The following is a 13,015-nucleotide window of genomic DNA, read 5'->3' as shown; positions in this document are numbered from 1 at the left end:
TTACTTGGTGAAAGGTGAAAAAGACAAATATATAAATACCATCCCAAAACAAATAAAAAGCTTCCAATATTTGGAATATAGCGAATTACAATATTGCCCTTTCTCAACTATCGTTTTCCAAGATATACTCTCGAGGAACAACATCCCACACATACATACACATACATGTACATGAACACACATATCTCTCTCTTACCTGTTTTTAATTTTCCTGGATTTAGTTTTATTCCTTTTTTCTCTTCTGCCTTTGCTTCACAACACACATACCTCTCTCTCTCTCTCTCTCTCTCTCTCTCTGCGTCTTACTTTGAGCATGTTTGTTTCTTCAAGAAGATCATTACTCAACTTCTCTCTCTCTTCTTCTACTTCTTATAAGCTTCTCTTCAACTTCATCTCTTTCACTTTCTCCTTTCTTTGCGAGATATAGAGAGAGAAAGAGAACAAAAAAAAATCAAATCTTTCAGACACCCTTTTGACTTCTTTGCCCAAAGAATCCCTCTGCTTTCTTTTTCTCTTCTCCTTAGAGAAAATCATTTTAAATTCCGAAGCAAATTAAACCCTCAAGAGAAAAAACAAAAGAATAGTCATCATCATCATCATCAACTTCAGTGGCAGCAATAGCAAGAGAGGTTTCTTTAATTATGTCCATGGAAGGAGTTTTTCTAGAGAAAACCAAATCAAACACAACTACTACTCTCCCTGATCTATCTCTCCACATCAGTCTCCCAGATATTCATCAATACCATCACAATGAATCTTCCAAAGAATCTTCAAGAAGATCGTCCCAACCCGAACACAACAACCGATCATCGAACTTTGAACTCTCTTTATCTCATCATAACCACCCAACCACAAGAATCTTCCATTGTCCTGATCGAAGAACCCTTAATCTTCCTCATCAGCAGCATTACTACAACCCTATCATTAATGGTGGAAGTCTTCATCATCAAAGGGTCGATGAATCCGAGATTAGTGATCTCCACCGTCCAATTAGAGGCATCCCGGTCTATCACAACCGTTCATTCCCTTTCCACCAACAAAACTCTCCTTCTTCTTCTTTACCTTCTCTTGGAGGAGGAGACTTGGATCAAATCTCAATCTTAAACTCATCTTCCGGCTATAACAACGCTTACCGATCATTACAATCTTCCCCGAGGCTCAAAGGTGTTCCTTTGCATCATCATCATCATCATAATCACTATGGATCAGTCGTTGGATCTTCAGATTCGTCTTCTCCTCATCATCACAACCATCATCATCATCATCATGGGATGATCAGATCAAGATTCTTGCCTAAGATGCCGACAAAACGGAGCATGAGAGCTCCAAGGATGCGTTGGACAAGTAGCCTCCACGCGCGGTTTGTTCACGCTGTTGAGCTTCTAGGCGGTCATGAAAGTACATATTTATAAGCACACACATTTATATCATAATCGCATTCTAATGATCCTTCCCTTTTTCTTCAATTTCTTCTCAAAGTTTTTAATCTTTTTTATTCTTCTTGTTGTTGTGATTCTAGGAGCAACTCCAAAGTCGGTTCTTGAGCTCATGGATGTAAAAGACTTAACTTTAGCTCATGTGAAGAGCCATTTGCAGGTAAAATCTACACTCTACTTGAAATTAAATTGAACAAAAGAAAGTAGAATCAATCTTTATTTGTTAATTTTGGTTTATTTTCATCTTCTTAATTTCTTCCCCTCTTAGGAGTCTAGTTGAGTTCGTTCTTTTTTTTTTTTTTTTTGTGCACAAGTTAGTTCTTTTACCAATCAAGATTCTATAAGTAGGGATATTTCATAGTTTTCATCACCATCATATCACTCTCTCTACTCCTTTGCGTTGCACAAAAACAGCTGAATCAAGAAACAAGATTTTTATGTACGTATATATCATCAGGGCAATGAATAGAGCTCCAATTCTAATGTGCTACTTTTATTTTCTTGTTTTGTCTTTGCTTTAAGTTTAGTCATATTTTGGAAGAGATGGCACAATTGCCAAGAATATTGAAGCAGTTGAATGAATTTAAAGAGAGAAAAGAGAGAGTAGTTATAGCTTTAAGTGACTGTAACCTTTCAGAGAATTATTAAACAATTGAGAATTGAGATGATGTTATTTGGATTATCATTCTTTTTTTCTTTTTTAAACTAGGAAGAGGGGACAAAAGTAGTCATCATTACTCAATGATAATAATACAATCTTTCTACGTACTATTACTCAACCTTCTTTCAGACATCAACCTCGTGGTCTTAAATTTATAAATAAATAATTATATATACAGCATCAGTTCCAAGACAAACCCAGAAAACCACACATATGTACTACATATATATATTATTTATTTAATTATATAAAGTTCATATGTGTCTGCATATATGTCTCCAGCTTTGTCATCTGTATCACATTATACAAAAAAAAATAAAATAAAAAAAATTCTATTTAGTTTATAGGATCTTTTGTCCGTTTTATTTTTGTTTTCCTTTGTCTTTAATTAGATTTATGGTTTATTCTTAGTTTTAGAACTCTCATGCCTTTAATTTTATTTGCAGATGTATCGAACTGTTAAGACCACTAACAAGCCTGCTGCTTCATCTGGTACGTGTTATTCTTTTACACATATATGTTATGCAGATTCACATTTCTTTAGTATATATAGCTTTTTCTGCTTTATATATGCCAAAGAGATGGTACTTGTTTATAATAAGAAAGAGATACAATAAAGCTTAGGATTCGCCAACAAAATTTTATCAGAACTGGATGTCCAAAATAATTTTTGAATATAATGTTTATAATGAATTAATCCTCAATCAGAATTTGAATCTGTGAATCGATATTTGTATATTTGTAGAAATAGTTTAACGTAAAATTATATCCGTTATTTTTACTATTTGATTCTACTATTTAGTTCCACTATTTCTACTATTCTCTTTTCCCAAAATAATAAAAAACAAGCCCTAAGATATTGGTCAAGCTCAAGGCTTATCCTCTATTTCATTGAAACCCTAAAGTTGAGTGGTCAAGGTTCAAAGGAAACCAAACAAACATTTCTCCCCAATATTGTTAGTCTCTAAGAAAGCAAAACAAAAAATCAATTAAAGATTACATTATAAACGTGTAATCATATAGAAAAATCACTTCTTTATATTAATATGGATTTTTCTTTACGAAAATACAATTCATTTGTTTAGTTTTTTTATATGGCACAATTTCCTAGTTTTTAAAACTACTTTTTGGGACATATATTAGGTTGGTCAAACGAAATGCTGAAAAACATTTTAAGAAAAACAATTTCTTCACTGCATTGTCTTTTACCAAAAGCTTACAACAATGGCTCAATTTTAAATAAGAACCCTTATAGGGTAAAAAGAATTGAGACGAAAGTAAATAAAAGGTTAAAATATTTTCAGATGGGTCAGGCGAAGAAGAAATGGGCATAAATGGAAACGAAGTTCATCATCATCAATCATCGACGGATCAAAGGGCACAATCTGATGATACTTCTCTTCATCAAGAAATTGACATTTCTTCCACACAACCTCGTTGGAGTAACTCTTCACGGTACGTTTACGTATTATAACCTTATCATATATACGTACATGTATTAGTACACACACGATATGTATATTATAAACATTAGGTAAGATTGACGAACTTTGATATATGGTATGAGATTAATTAGGGTTCTCTCACCTAATTGTTCCTACTTCCTACCAAGTTCATATAACAATTTTTTGGTTCATCCCATATATCTATTTTCTTCTAACAAAAAAATAGTCTTTTTAGATGATATTTTAAGTTTGTTTTCGTTCAGTTTAAGGGAACAAATTAGAGTGGAAGTTTTGGTTACAATGAGATGAAATTGTTTAGGATTTAGATGATTTAAATATGTGTACCAAGTTTTTAATTATCATTTGGTTTGGGTTTTTAAGGTTCATCTAGAATAATCGAATTTTGTTCATATGCATGACATGTAGATTGTGGATCAAATAGTAACATGCAAAAATCGCCATTTGTATATCTAGTGATTTTCCCTAGCTTTTTTGGGCATTTGGATTTCAAAAAATACAACTATTATCAATTGTTACGGACGACGATTTAGTTAGCAAAATACCTGATAAAAAAAAAATCTATACATCAATAAATACATTTTTTCCTAATTAGTTTTCTTTCTTTTCTTAAATCATATAATAGAGAGACATGGCCATCAAGTAATAACTGCTCAAGCGACATAGATACAATGATCAGAACTTCATCAACATCGATGATCTCTCACTATCAAAGATCCAGCCTTCAAAATCAGGTACTAATAATTCTCATATACAGTAACCATATTTAGATAGATATATTAATTCTGTCTAAGTTTTTTGTTTCTTTAATCTAATTAACGCTAACTTAGCAGGAGCAAAGGTCGAATGATCAAGCAAAGAGGTGTGGAGATCTTAGTTGTAACAATCCAAGTTTGGAGTTTACATTAGGCAGACCAGATTGGCACGAGAAATGACTTTCTTGATCGATTTGGTTTTTAATATTTATATTGGCTTTTTTTGTTCTCTCTCTCCCTCTCTTTATATATATATATATATATATATATATACTCAGAAGCATGTATGCAGTATATATCCATGTGAAGATGAAATTCTCAGCGTAAAAGAAAAAGAACACGTAGAGAGTCAAGCTGTTCAAGAGTGTTGATTTTTGCACAGAGAGAGAGAGAGAGAGAGAGATAATCACTACCACAAGGAAGAAATTTGGAGGTTCTTCTTCTCAAGTTCCATTGATGATTTGATTATAAAGTGGATGATCAATGTATGAGTTTTTGTTTTGGGGGTTTTTTGTTTTCTGAGGTTGATCTGGTGTGATCATAAGTTATATAAGATCATCAAAATTTGGTGAAAGTTTGGATTTTTTTTGAAAGCCTCTTGGTGGGCTAGAGGGTTTCAAGTGTCTGTTGGTTTTTGGCAGCTGGAAATGTAGAGAGAGCGAGAGATCTGAATTGAGATTTCATATGTATACTGATCATTCTTAAGTACATAAAACACAAATGTATGCATACACAAATCCAAAAATCCGCAGACATTGATCACCAAATGTTTCAAGATGCATTTTGAAAGATTCTTATCGTTTTCTGCTTCTTCACACCAAAATCCTTAGATCATATATATATATATCAAGCTTCCATTAACAACAAACTTAGACCAAAACCCGGGTTTTATCTACAAACTCGGTAGAGACGGATTCTCAGTTGGATGATTCGATGTTTACCTCCCGGTCTTGGTGTTGATGACGACTGAAAGTGTTACCTGAAATGGCTGATCCCACCACTGAAACCGATTGTTTCGCCAACCGTAGGCTTCCTCTTGTTCCCAACCACACAACATAGAAAAACCCAATCCAACCTGATCCAATACCAAATTCATTTCGTTCTTCAATACACAAAGGAAGTAACTTGGAGTGTCATTTCAAAACAGAATCAGAGCAGAGTATAACCAACCTGAAGCTATTAAGACAGAAACGACAGCAGAAATTGTAGCGGTAGAGATGACAAATGCAGCAACGGATAAAGCTCCAATGTAAACACCAGTCAAGCAGAGAAAGAAGAGTGCCAAGAAGCCACCAGCAACAGCAAGTGAAATAAGAAGAGAAATGATGATAGCATTAGCTGTTGCAGCTACAAAGAAGAGTGTGAATACCACCAAAGCCATTGTTGTAAGAAGAACTATTGTTCCCATCTGCAACAACAATAACAAGATAATCACTAATCAATATAGTATGAGATACCCACGAAATTTGACTCAAATGGGTTCAATAAAGCACTAAACTTTTCATCAATGGTAAAGAGACACAGAACCAAGACGATTTAGGACACAAAATGTTAATTTACTTCAGGAAATCGAATTGAAGATAAAGGAAGGCTAAATTGAAGAAATTGTAGTCTCTAATTAGGTTCAATCATTGAAATCAAAATCCACTTACAGTGATTACAAGCAGAGCACGAAGGGAGCTGCCTCTACGAGTCCAGAGGAGAATCTCGCGTCCTGTTCTTTCAGAAGCTTCTCGAAGCTTGGGCCCATTTTCGGCGACGGAGTTTCTTACACGTTCAAGAAACGAAGACGACGCATCACCGGTTTTCGAATCTGGGAACAGAATCGAACCGATCGTGAGGCAAATTAAGGAATAGAGACTCTTCAAATCCTCATCCTTCTCCACAGAGTCAGGTTTACGATAACCATTCTTCGTTCCTCCGTTGACAATTTCACCGACATCATCGCCAGCGACAACGTCGGCGTAGGTTTTATTCTCCGTCTCGTCGTGATCTTGCGTCATTCTTGGAAATTAGAAACTAACCCACCAGTTGTTTCGATCGGATTTAGGAAGTAATAAGAGTAAGGAATAAAACTTGAGAGATATTTTAATAGATAGATAATATAATGGCGGACAAAACAGCTGTTTAGTTTTTGTTGAAGGAGAAATCGGGGACATGTGTAGCACCGACGTGGCTTTAAACCCCCGTTAACCGGAGTAGATAGATACAACGAGCGTGTGTAATCAACGCGCTACACATGCGAGTGGTTTATTGCTTTTCTTCTTCTTCTCATCATGTTTTTTTTATTGGGCCTTGTTAGGCTTTTTGAAAGGCCCGTTATATCAATATATTTTTTTATTTATCAAAACCTGCTAAACAACCCTCAGATTAATCAAATTTTGCATAATATTCCTCAAATTTATACAAAATAAACATCCAACTAACTATAATTTTGTGATATATTTTCACACAACAATGTTCTTGAAATTCAGAATTCACAAAACCTGCATAACAATGGTGTCTTTAGCAGAGGTTGTTTCAGCGAGTGTTGTGGGTGTTGCTTCTACGAAAAAGGAGACTAGGAGATTCCTGAGCTGTGTGGTGATGGCAGTCTCTTGTTGTAGAGATGATGAAGAAGGAGAAGGTGCATCATTGTTGTTGTAAGTGAAGACTAGATTAGGTCCTTGTATAGTTTCGACATTCTTGTCCTTGTCTCAGTAGCCATTGATGAAGAGATACACAGGCTTGTTTATTTATACAGCAAGTAATTTGACAAATACATACGAAAACCTTCTAAGGAAAAGGAAATCTCAACACTTTCCTTTTTCCTTGAATCCATATAGATTAGGATAAATGTTTTTTTCCTTTGTCTCTCGGCATTAATTTTCAATTGATTCGCCAATAGAAAATTACAACAAAAGGCGAATCAGATCAGAAGTTAATTTCTCATCTCTGTACATAAATGTTTACGAGATAAAACAAAACAAATGTTAAATGTTGTTCAAGACAGACAAAACAAACTGGTTTCAGTGTTGTGCATCAACAATGGTGTCTTTAGCAGAGGTTGTTTCAGAGACAGAAGAAGGGAGTGTTGTGGGTGTTGCTTCCACTGAAGAAGAGACTAGGAGATTCCTGAGCTGTGTGGTGATGGCAGTCTCTTGATGCAAAGATGATGAAGGAGAAGGAGATGCATCATTGTTGTTGTAAGTGAAGACTCGCATCGGGTGATCAAATTTACAGCTTGGACCAAACTTGCAGATCCCATACCGCGAATAGAACACGCACAGTGGCTCTCCCTGTTCCAAACCATCAACAACAATTTAACAAACCAGATAACTGACTGCCCACCTCTACTCTAGATGAGACTTTAGAGAATTTGAAGTCTTTTATTAACTTACCTGGCGTAAAGGGAGGCCAACAGAGCTTAAGGCACAATCAGGAGCAGGGGTTTGTCTGTCTCTAGGATGATGAAATTTGCAGACTGTTCCAAATTTGCAATCTCCTGTCTTCATGTAGAATTGGCATTCAGGTTGGCCTGGTCTTTCCGGGAATACATTCTCTCTAGGTAATGCATAGAACCCGAGCGGAACAGAGTTTCCTGAATGAAACCCGGATGAGAAGAGACCTCCTTGAGATCCTGAAGACTCTTTAGCGTCATTATGCTGTTGATTTCTGTAGTTCTGGTCACTTCCCGAGGGAGAAAGTGAACCGAGCTGACCATGAGAAAAAACAAGGCCCCAACCAAAATCAAAATTAAATCATAAAAAAGTTCATAATCTGATGGATAATTGAGGAAGAGGCTTACGCCGTAAGCATTCCACCCCTGAACGGATACAACACCACCTTGAGGCAGAATCAAAGAGGCGAAACTAGAAGGATCTTGCCAACGAGGAGGGTTTGCAACAAAAGATGTTCTCGGCCAAGAATAAGACTGTTGACCATCAGTTGGAGGTTGAAGAGCAGAGTAAACCGGAGAGCCACGAAGAGAAACCATCAAGTTGGTTGATTGAGTCTGAGGGTGATTGAATTTACAAGTCCCCCCAAATTTGCAGTGTCCAGTTCTCAAAAAGTAAGAGCAATCATCTTCGTTCTGCAAACAGACTCATGAGAAAGGCAAAATTTTACAAAGCAGTGATGAAGTTATAAAGAGTTAAAAAGGTACATACCGGACGTAGAGGATAGCCTAAGACATTAACTGATACTCTTCCATCATTCCCAGCTTTGTTCCTAGGATGATGAAACTTGCAAGTCACTCCGAATTTGCAGGTTCCTGTCTTCAGGTAAAACTGCACAGACACAACAACAAAAAGAAGTTTTGAGACAATGTGACAACAAGAAGACATAATTATGATTATAATAGAAGAAGCCTAATTCTGTTAATTCTGTTAGTAATTCGAAACAGAGTTACCTCACATTCAGGCTGACCAATTCTTTCAGGGTATTCTCCTTTAATCCTTGCTGTTGCTATAACCTAGAAATTGGATATGAGACTATTCATCAACTTGTAATCACACACGTCACACCCTCAAAGCTACAAACTTTGAGCCAACAAGAAACAGAGGAAAGCACAAACACAGAAACAGAATCAGTACCAGTTTCCGGTCGTGGGGATGATTGAATCGACAAGTAAAACCAAACCTACAAAGTCCAGTCCTTATGTAATAAGCACAATCTGGCTCTCCGTGACGTTCCGGATAAGACCCATCAAGACCCATTGCATCATCTGATCCCAAGTTCATTCGCCACATTGCATCTAAATTCACAAACCCAACCAAACCCACAACAAAAACTCAAGCTGAGATTTTTAAAGATTGAATCAGAAGATGAGACAGAGAGGGAAATAAAAGGATGGTACTTTGGTTAAGCAACGGGGAAAGAGAAGTGCTTTCCCGAGAAATGGGAACACTGGAATCAAAATCCATGGAGATGATGACGAACAATGGCTGCGTCCGTGAGTATTAAGCATTAAGACACGCCATAATTCTTCTCACTCTAGAGATTTTCCGACGGGAAATCCCATCGTTTCTCTTTCTCCCACGAATCGTCTTCCTCCGATTGTGGAGAGTTTAGAGGTAATGACAATGGAGGAAGACATAGAGAAACACGTCTAGAGAGAGAAAGCAGAAGAAAGTATAGCGTTCTCTTCTCTCCTCCACACAAACGAAAAAAAGAATAAGAGAGATTCGGGAAAAGAAATCGAATACGAAAAGACTAAATTACCCCGTAAATCTTCCCACCAAAATAGACGGTTGAGGATGAGGAATAATTTATTTATTTCATGAATTTCTTTTGGAGTAAAGTTAAACAACTTTGCCAATTTTGAATTGATTAATCTAGAATCAATTCTGTAACCCTTTTTTTTTTTTAAAGGTCCATTCTCTAACCTGAATTGTGAAATAGTCTTATTACGACAGTTTTTTACTTGACAAAAAATATTCTGGGGTTATAATTTGTAGTGTATTCCACACATAGTCCGAACACGATGTCCTTTCATTTGCAGAATTTTTACTTTTTCTAGTTTCTTGATACGTGTATCATATGTGAACAAAATATTAAATTATGTATATTACGGAATACATAAAATAGGTTAATTAGTTCAATAGGGTTTTCCATATCTTGAATACACTTCAAAATCTCCTTTATAGGAAAAAAACATAATTTGTTTTTTTCTCGGAAGTGTAAAAGAGATAACAAAAGAAAGAAGAAGAAAAAACTTGTGAAAGATGACCGAAGGTAACAGAGAGAGACATTGATAATATATAATCTAATTTATTAATTTAATCAATGAATAAACTCCAGTGCTGCGTAGTAAGCGACGAGCACAGGCAGAGAAACCAACATCCCGAATATCACCCTACATTTATCAAAAATTTTATTATCACATATAACCATTTAAAAAAAAAATAGACTGAAAACTTTTATATTCATTCTTAATTTGGACTTACGCTGTGCTTAGAACATCTGCATGTAATCCATATTCCTTAGCAAAAATGAACGAAGTGATCGATTGTGGCAAAGCAGCCTGTAATTAAATTTCATAAATATTAATGATCATTGAACTAAAAATTTAAAGTTTGTATCTATTGGATGAATGAAAGGAAATGATCTACTTTTTTTTGTAGTTTTTTTAATGGTGGGTATACAAACTTCAACAGAACTAGGATACAAAAGATAAAGTAGAATTGATGACCTGGATGATGGCAACGCGGAGGACATCGCCGTGGAGGCCAAGGGCAATAGAACCGATGGCCATGGCGGCGGGTCCGGCGATAAACTTCAAGACCATTCCCATCACAGTCAAGCTTGTTCCACATACTATCAACTTCTCTTGAAGTGCCATGAATATCCCTGCGTATATATGCATGTACTCACTCTTGTCTCAATACTGATACGTAATCTTTACGTATATATAGATACTTGCATGGACATAAATAAACGTACCCATATTGAACATGGCGGTTCCTGTTCCTGCTTTTGACATTATAAGAATCGATCCCTCTAATATGCCCGGCATCTCCAGATGCCATCTATTTTTCCATCAATCAATAGATTTTAGTCATGTTGATCATAGCTTATTTATACTGGTACGTTTTAATAATCAAAACCCTAAATCAGTTTGTTTTAAAAGCTGGTTTAAGACAAGAGTATATGAAAAAATAATCAAAACCCTAAACCCCAAATTCGCACTTAAAGATTCATTTTTACGTACCTGTTAGAAATAAGAGCCCATGCGATCCCAAGGATGCAAGAATAGCAATTTGGATTTGTTGCAAGCTTCAACCAAACGAGGGACATGACCTCAAGGAACGACTTCTCCTCTCCCACAACCACAATTTCTCTTTTTCCGTTTTCGATATTGATGCTGTCTACCTTTACGTCGCTGCTATAATTACTACTCGATCCAGCTTTTCTAAGCTCTAAGACAAACAACAAGAGTGTGAGCCACACGATGGCTTGAAATACCGAGGATTGAACCACGAGATCGACAGCCTGTTGTCCGTACATTGCCTTAGCCAATGGCACACCAACGACCAGAGAGTTGGTAAGAGTGCATAGAGAGAAACTAGTAATGGACCAACAATAGCTTCCTTTGTTGCTATATTTGGCCCAAAACGCTAAGACCGTGACTATGATGACCTTAGAGAGGACATCGGCAGCGATGAACCGGTAATTCATGTTGAATGGGTCGACATGGGCCGTGAACTCGATTGTGAAGAGCGGAAGGGTGAAATAGCAAACGAGCCGGTTTATAGCATCGCATTGATCACGAGTGAAGATGTTCCACCATTTCACAGAACCATAGCCTAAGATTAAGGCTACATATAGTGGAACCATTGCTTCGATTACCTTGTAAACATCTCCACAACTTATCATGGTTTTATTAGAAAAAGAAATGTTAATAGTTATAATAGAACTTAGTAGCTAGCAAACGAAAGGAAAAAAATGAAGCTTGTTAAGCTCTCCTTCGTAGATAGTAAATGTGTTAATACAGAGAAACCAACATGTTCATATTTATAGATACATTTTAAATTGTTTTATTTGTTGGAGAAAAAAAGATAGGTAGAAATATATGAGATATTCATGTGTAATATTCAAACAAAAGCAAAATTTAGGTTTAAACAATAGTATTTTTTTCTAAATGATATGTTACAGCCTTACAGGTATTTATAAATAATAAGGCTAAATTCCTATAGAATAGATGCAAGCATTTAAATTTGAGTATCTATATATTTAGATAAAAAGTTAAAATACAACCTCATATTTTTAGCCATTAGTTTAATTGAGAAATAAGAGAATTATCACTATCAATATAATTGACCAGACCGTGCCGTGGCATATGATTCTATTCCAACTGTTTCCTCTAAATATTGAGTGTAGTATTTGTGTATGACGTATAAGCATTTTCAATATTTGACTATACATTTATAAATATAAAAATAATTAATGGTAGTGTCGCAGAACAAAGAATGAGGATGCAGCTTTAGCACCATAACTATATAATCGTCTCTACCAATATATGTTTTTGGCTGTAACTCACAGCCACAACACATATATGAGCATAGACTTACCAACCATTTCACAAAATATATATATATACATACTAGATTAACCAAATAATACTTTTCCAATAACTTATTCGAATTTTCTTAATATATATATATATATATATATATATATATATATATATATATATATATGTATGTATTTATATATATTTCTTAATCTTCATCTTATATTAATTAACCACATTCATAAAATGGGAGCAGAGTAGCTAGTGCATGTAATATAAGTAAAGTGCATGGAATAATTTGTATATATGCCGAAATGAGTATTTGAGCCATACGCACCTGGCGATAGCAACCAATTTCATAACCGACAAAAATGAATTTCACTTACTTACCTAGTAATGATTTGAAGTTTCAATATTCATGGTTTAACAAAACATGATGGTTCTTGGAACATGTTAATAAATAGATAGATGGAGATCGAGTAAAGATAACTACTTTATATAATCCTTTCTTCGTCACAAATAACTTACTTTTATCTTAAACCATGTTTTTGTTGATTTTATGTTGTCCTGGTGGAAAAAATCATATCACCATGTCTGTTTCTTTATGTGAAAATCAAAACACCAGAGCTAGCTAGCCGAAAAACTATCATCATCATGAGGATTGAGGAAGCCATTCAAGAATTACGGAGATAATTGTACATCGTGCT

At 35.4% G+C, this 13,015-nt stretch overlaps 4 protein-coding genes across 5 annotated transcripts; 1 reads left to right on the top strand and 3 right to left on the bottom strand.

Annotated features, from left to right (window-relative positions):
• Nucleotides 1-5,008, top strand: LOC9307794 (transcription repressor KAN1). 2 transcript variants are annotated; one of them, XM_021022419.1, is made up of 6 exons: nucleotides 1-1,398; nucleotides 1,520-1,596; nucleotides 2,544-2,589; nucleotides 3,402-3,552; nucleotides 4,186-4,294; nucleotides 4,394-5,006. In XM_021022419.1, exons 1-6 carry the CDS (start codon nucleotides 642-644, stop codon nucleotides 4,493-4,495), a joined length of 1,242 nt encoding a protein of 413 aa, XP_020878078.1. In that variant the 5' UTR covers nucleotides 1-641; the 3' UTR covers nucleotides 4,496-5,006. The 2 variants fall into 2 exon arrangements, with proteins under 2 accessions (XP_020878078.1, XP_020878077.1); XM_021022418.1 differs by having other exon boundaries at nucleotides 2-1,398; nucleotides 4,391-5,008.
• Nucleotides 5,001-6,494, bottom strand: LOC9309851. Its single transcript, XM_021022420.1, has 3 exons — nucleotides 5,968-6,494; nucleotides 5,486-5,723; nucleotides 5,001-5,390 (listed from the first exon to the last, which is right to left on the bottom strand). Exons 1-3 carry the CDS (start codon nucleotides 6,316-6,318, stop codon nucleotides 5,233-5,235), a joined length of 747 nt encoding a protein of 248 aa, XP_020878079.1. The 5' UTR covers nucleotides 6,319-6,494; the 3' UTR covers nucleotides 5,001-5,232.
• Nucleotides 6,495-7,078: 584 nt separating this feature from the next.
• On the bottom strand, nucleotides 7,079-9,432 carry LOC9307792 (zinc finger CCCH domain-containing protein 57). The gene is made up of 7 exons (XM_021022797.1): nucleotides 9,153-9,432; nucleotides 8,890-9,050; nucleotides 8,706-8,768; nucleotides 8,464-8,583; nucleotides 8,103-8,387; nucleotides 7,696-8,010; nucleotides 7,079-7,593 (listed from the first exon to the last, which is right to left on the bottom strand). Exons 1-7 carry the CDS (start codon nucleotides 9,217-9,219, stop codon nucleotides 7,324-7,326), a joined length of 1,281 nt encoding a protein of 426 aa, XP_020878456.1. The 5' UTR covers nucleotides 9,220-9,432; the 3' UTR covers nucleotides 7,079-7,323.
• Nucleotides 9,433-9,871: 439 nt separating this feature from the next.
• Nucleotides 9,872-11,841, bottom strand: LOC9309850 (auxin efflux carrier component 5). Its single transcript, XM_002871676.2, has 5 exons — nucleotides 11,007-11,841; nucleotides 10,739-10,824; nucleotides 10,488-10,645; nucleotides 10,243-10,319; nucleotides 9,872-10,151 (listed from the first exon to the last, which is right to left on the bottom strand). Exons 1-5 carry the CDS (start codon nucleotides 11,669-11,671, stop codon nucleotides 10,079-10,081), a joined length of 1,059 nt encoding a protein of 352 aa, XP_002871722.1. The 5' UTR covers nucleotides 11,672-11,841; the 3' UTR covers nucleotides 9,872-10,078.
• Between the last annotated feature and the right edge of the window lie 1,174 nt (nucleotides 11,842-13,015).

The sequence above is a fragment of the Arabidopsis lyrata genome, assembly GCF_000004255.2.
Source record: "Arabidopsis lyrata subsp. lyrata unplaced genomic scaffold ARALYscaffold_6, whole genome shotgun sequence".
In the NCBI taxonomy this organism is placed as follows: domain Eukaryota; kingdom Viridiplantae; phylum Streptophyta; class Magnoliopsida; order Brassicales; family Brassicaceae; genus Arabidopsis; species Arabidopsis lyrata.
Note: the sequence above shows the minus strand (reverse complement) of the source record. Positions and strands in the feature narration are given on the sequence as shown.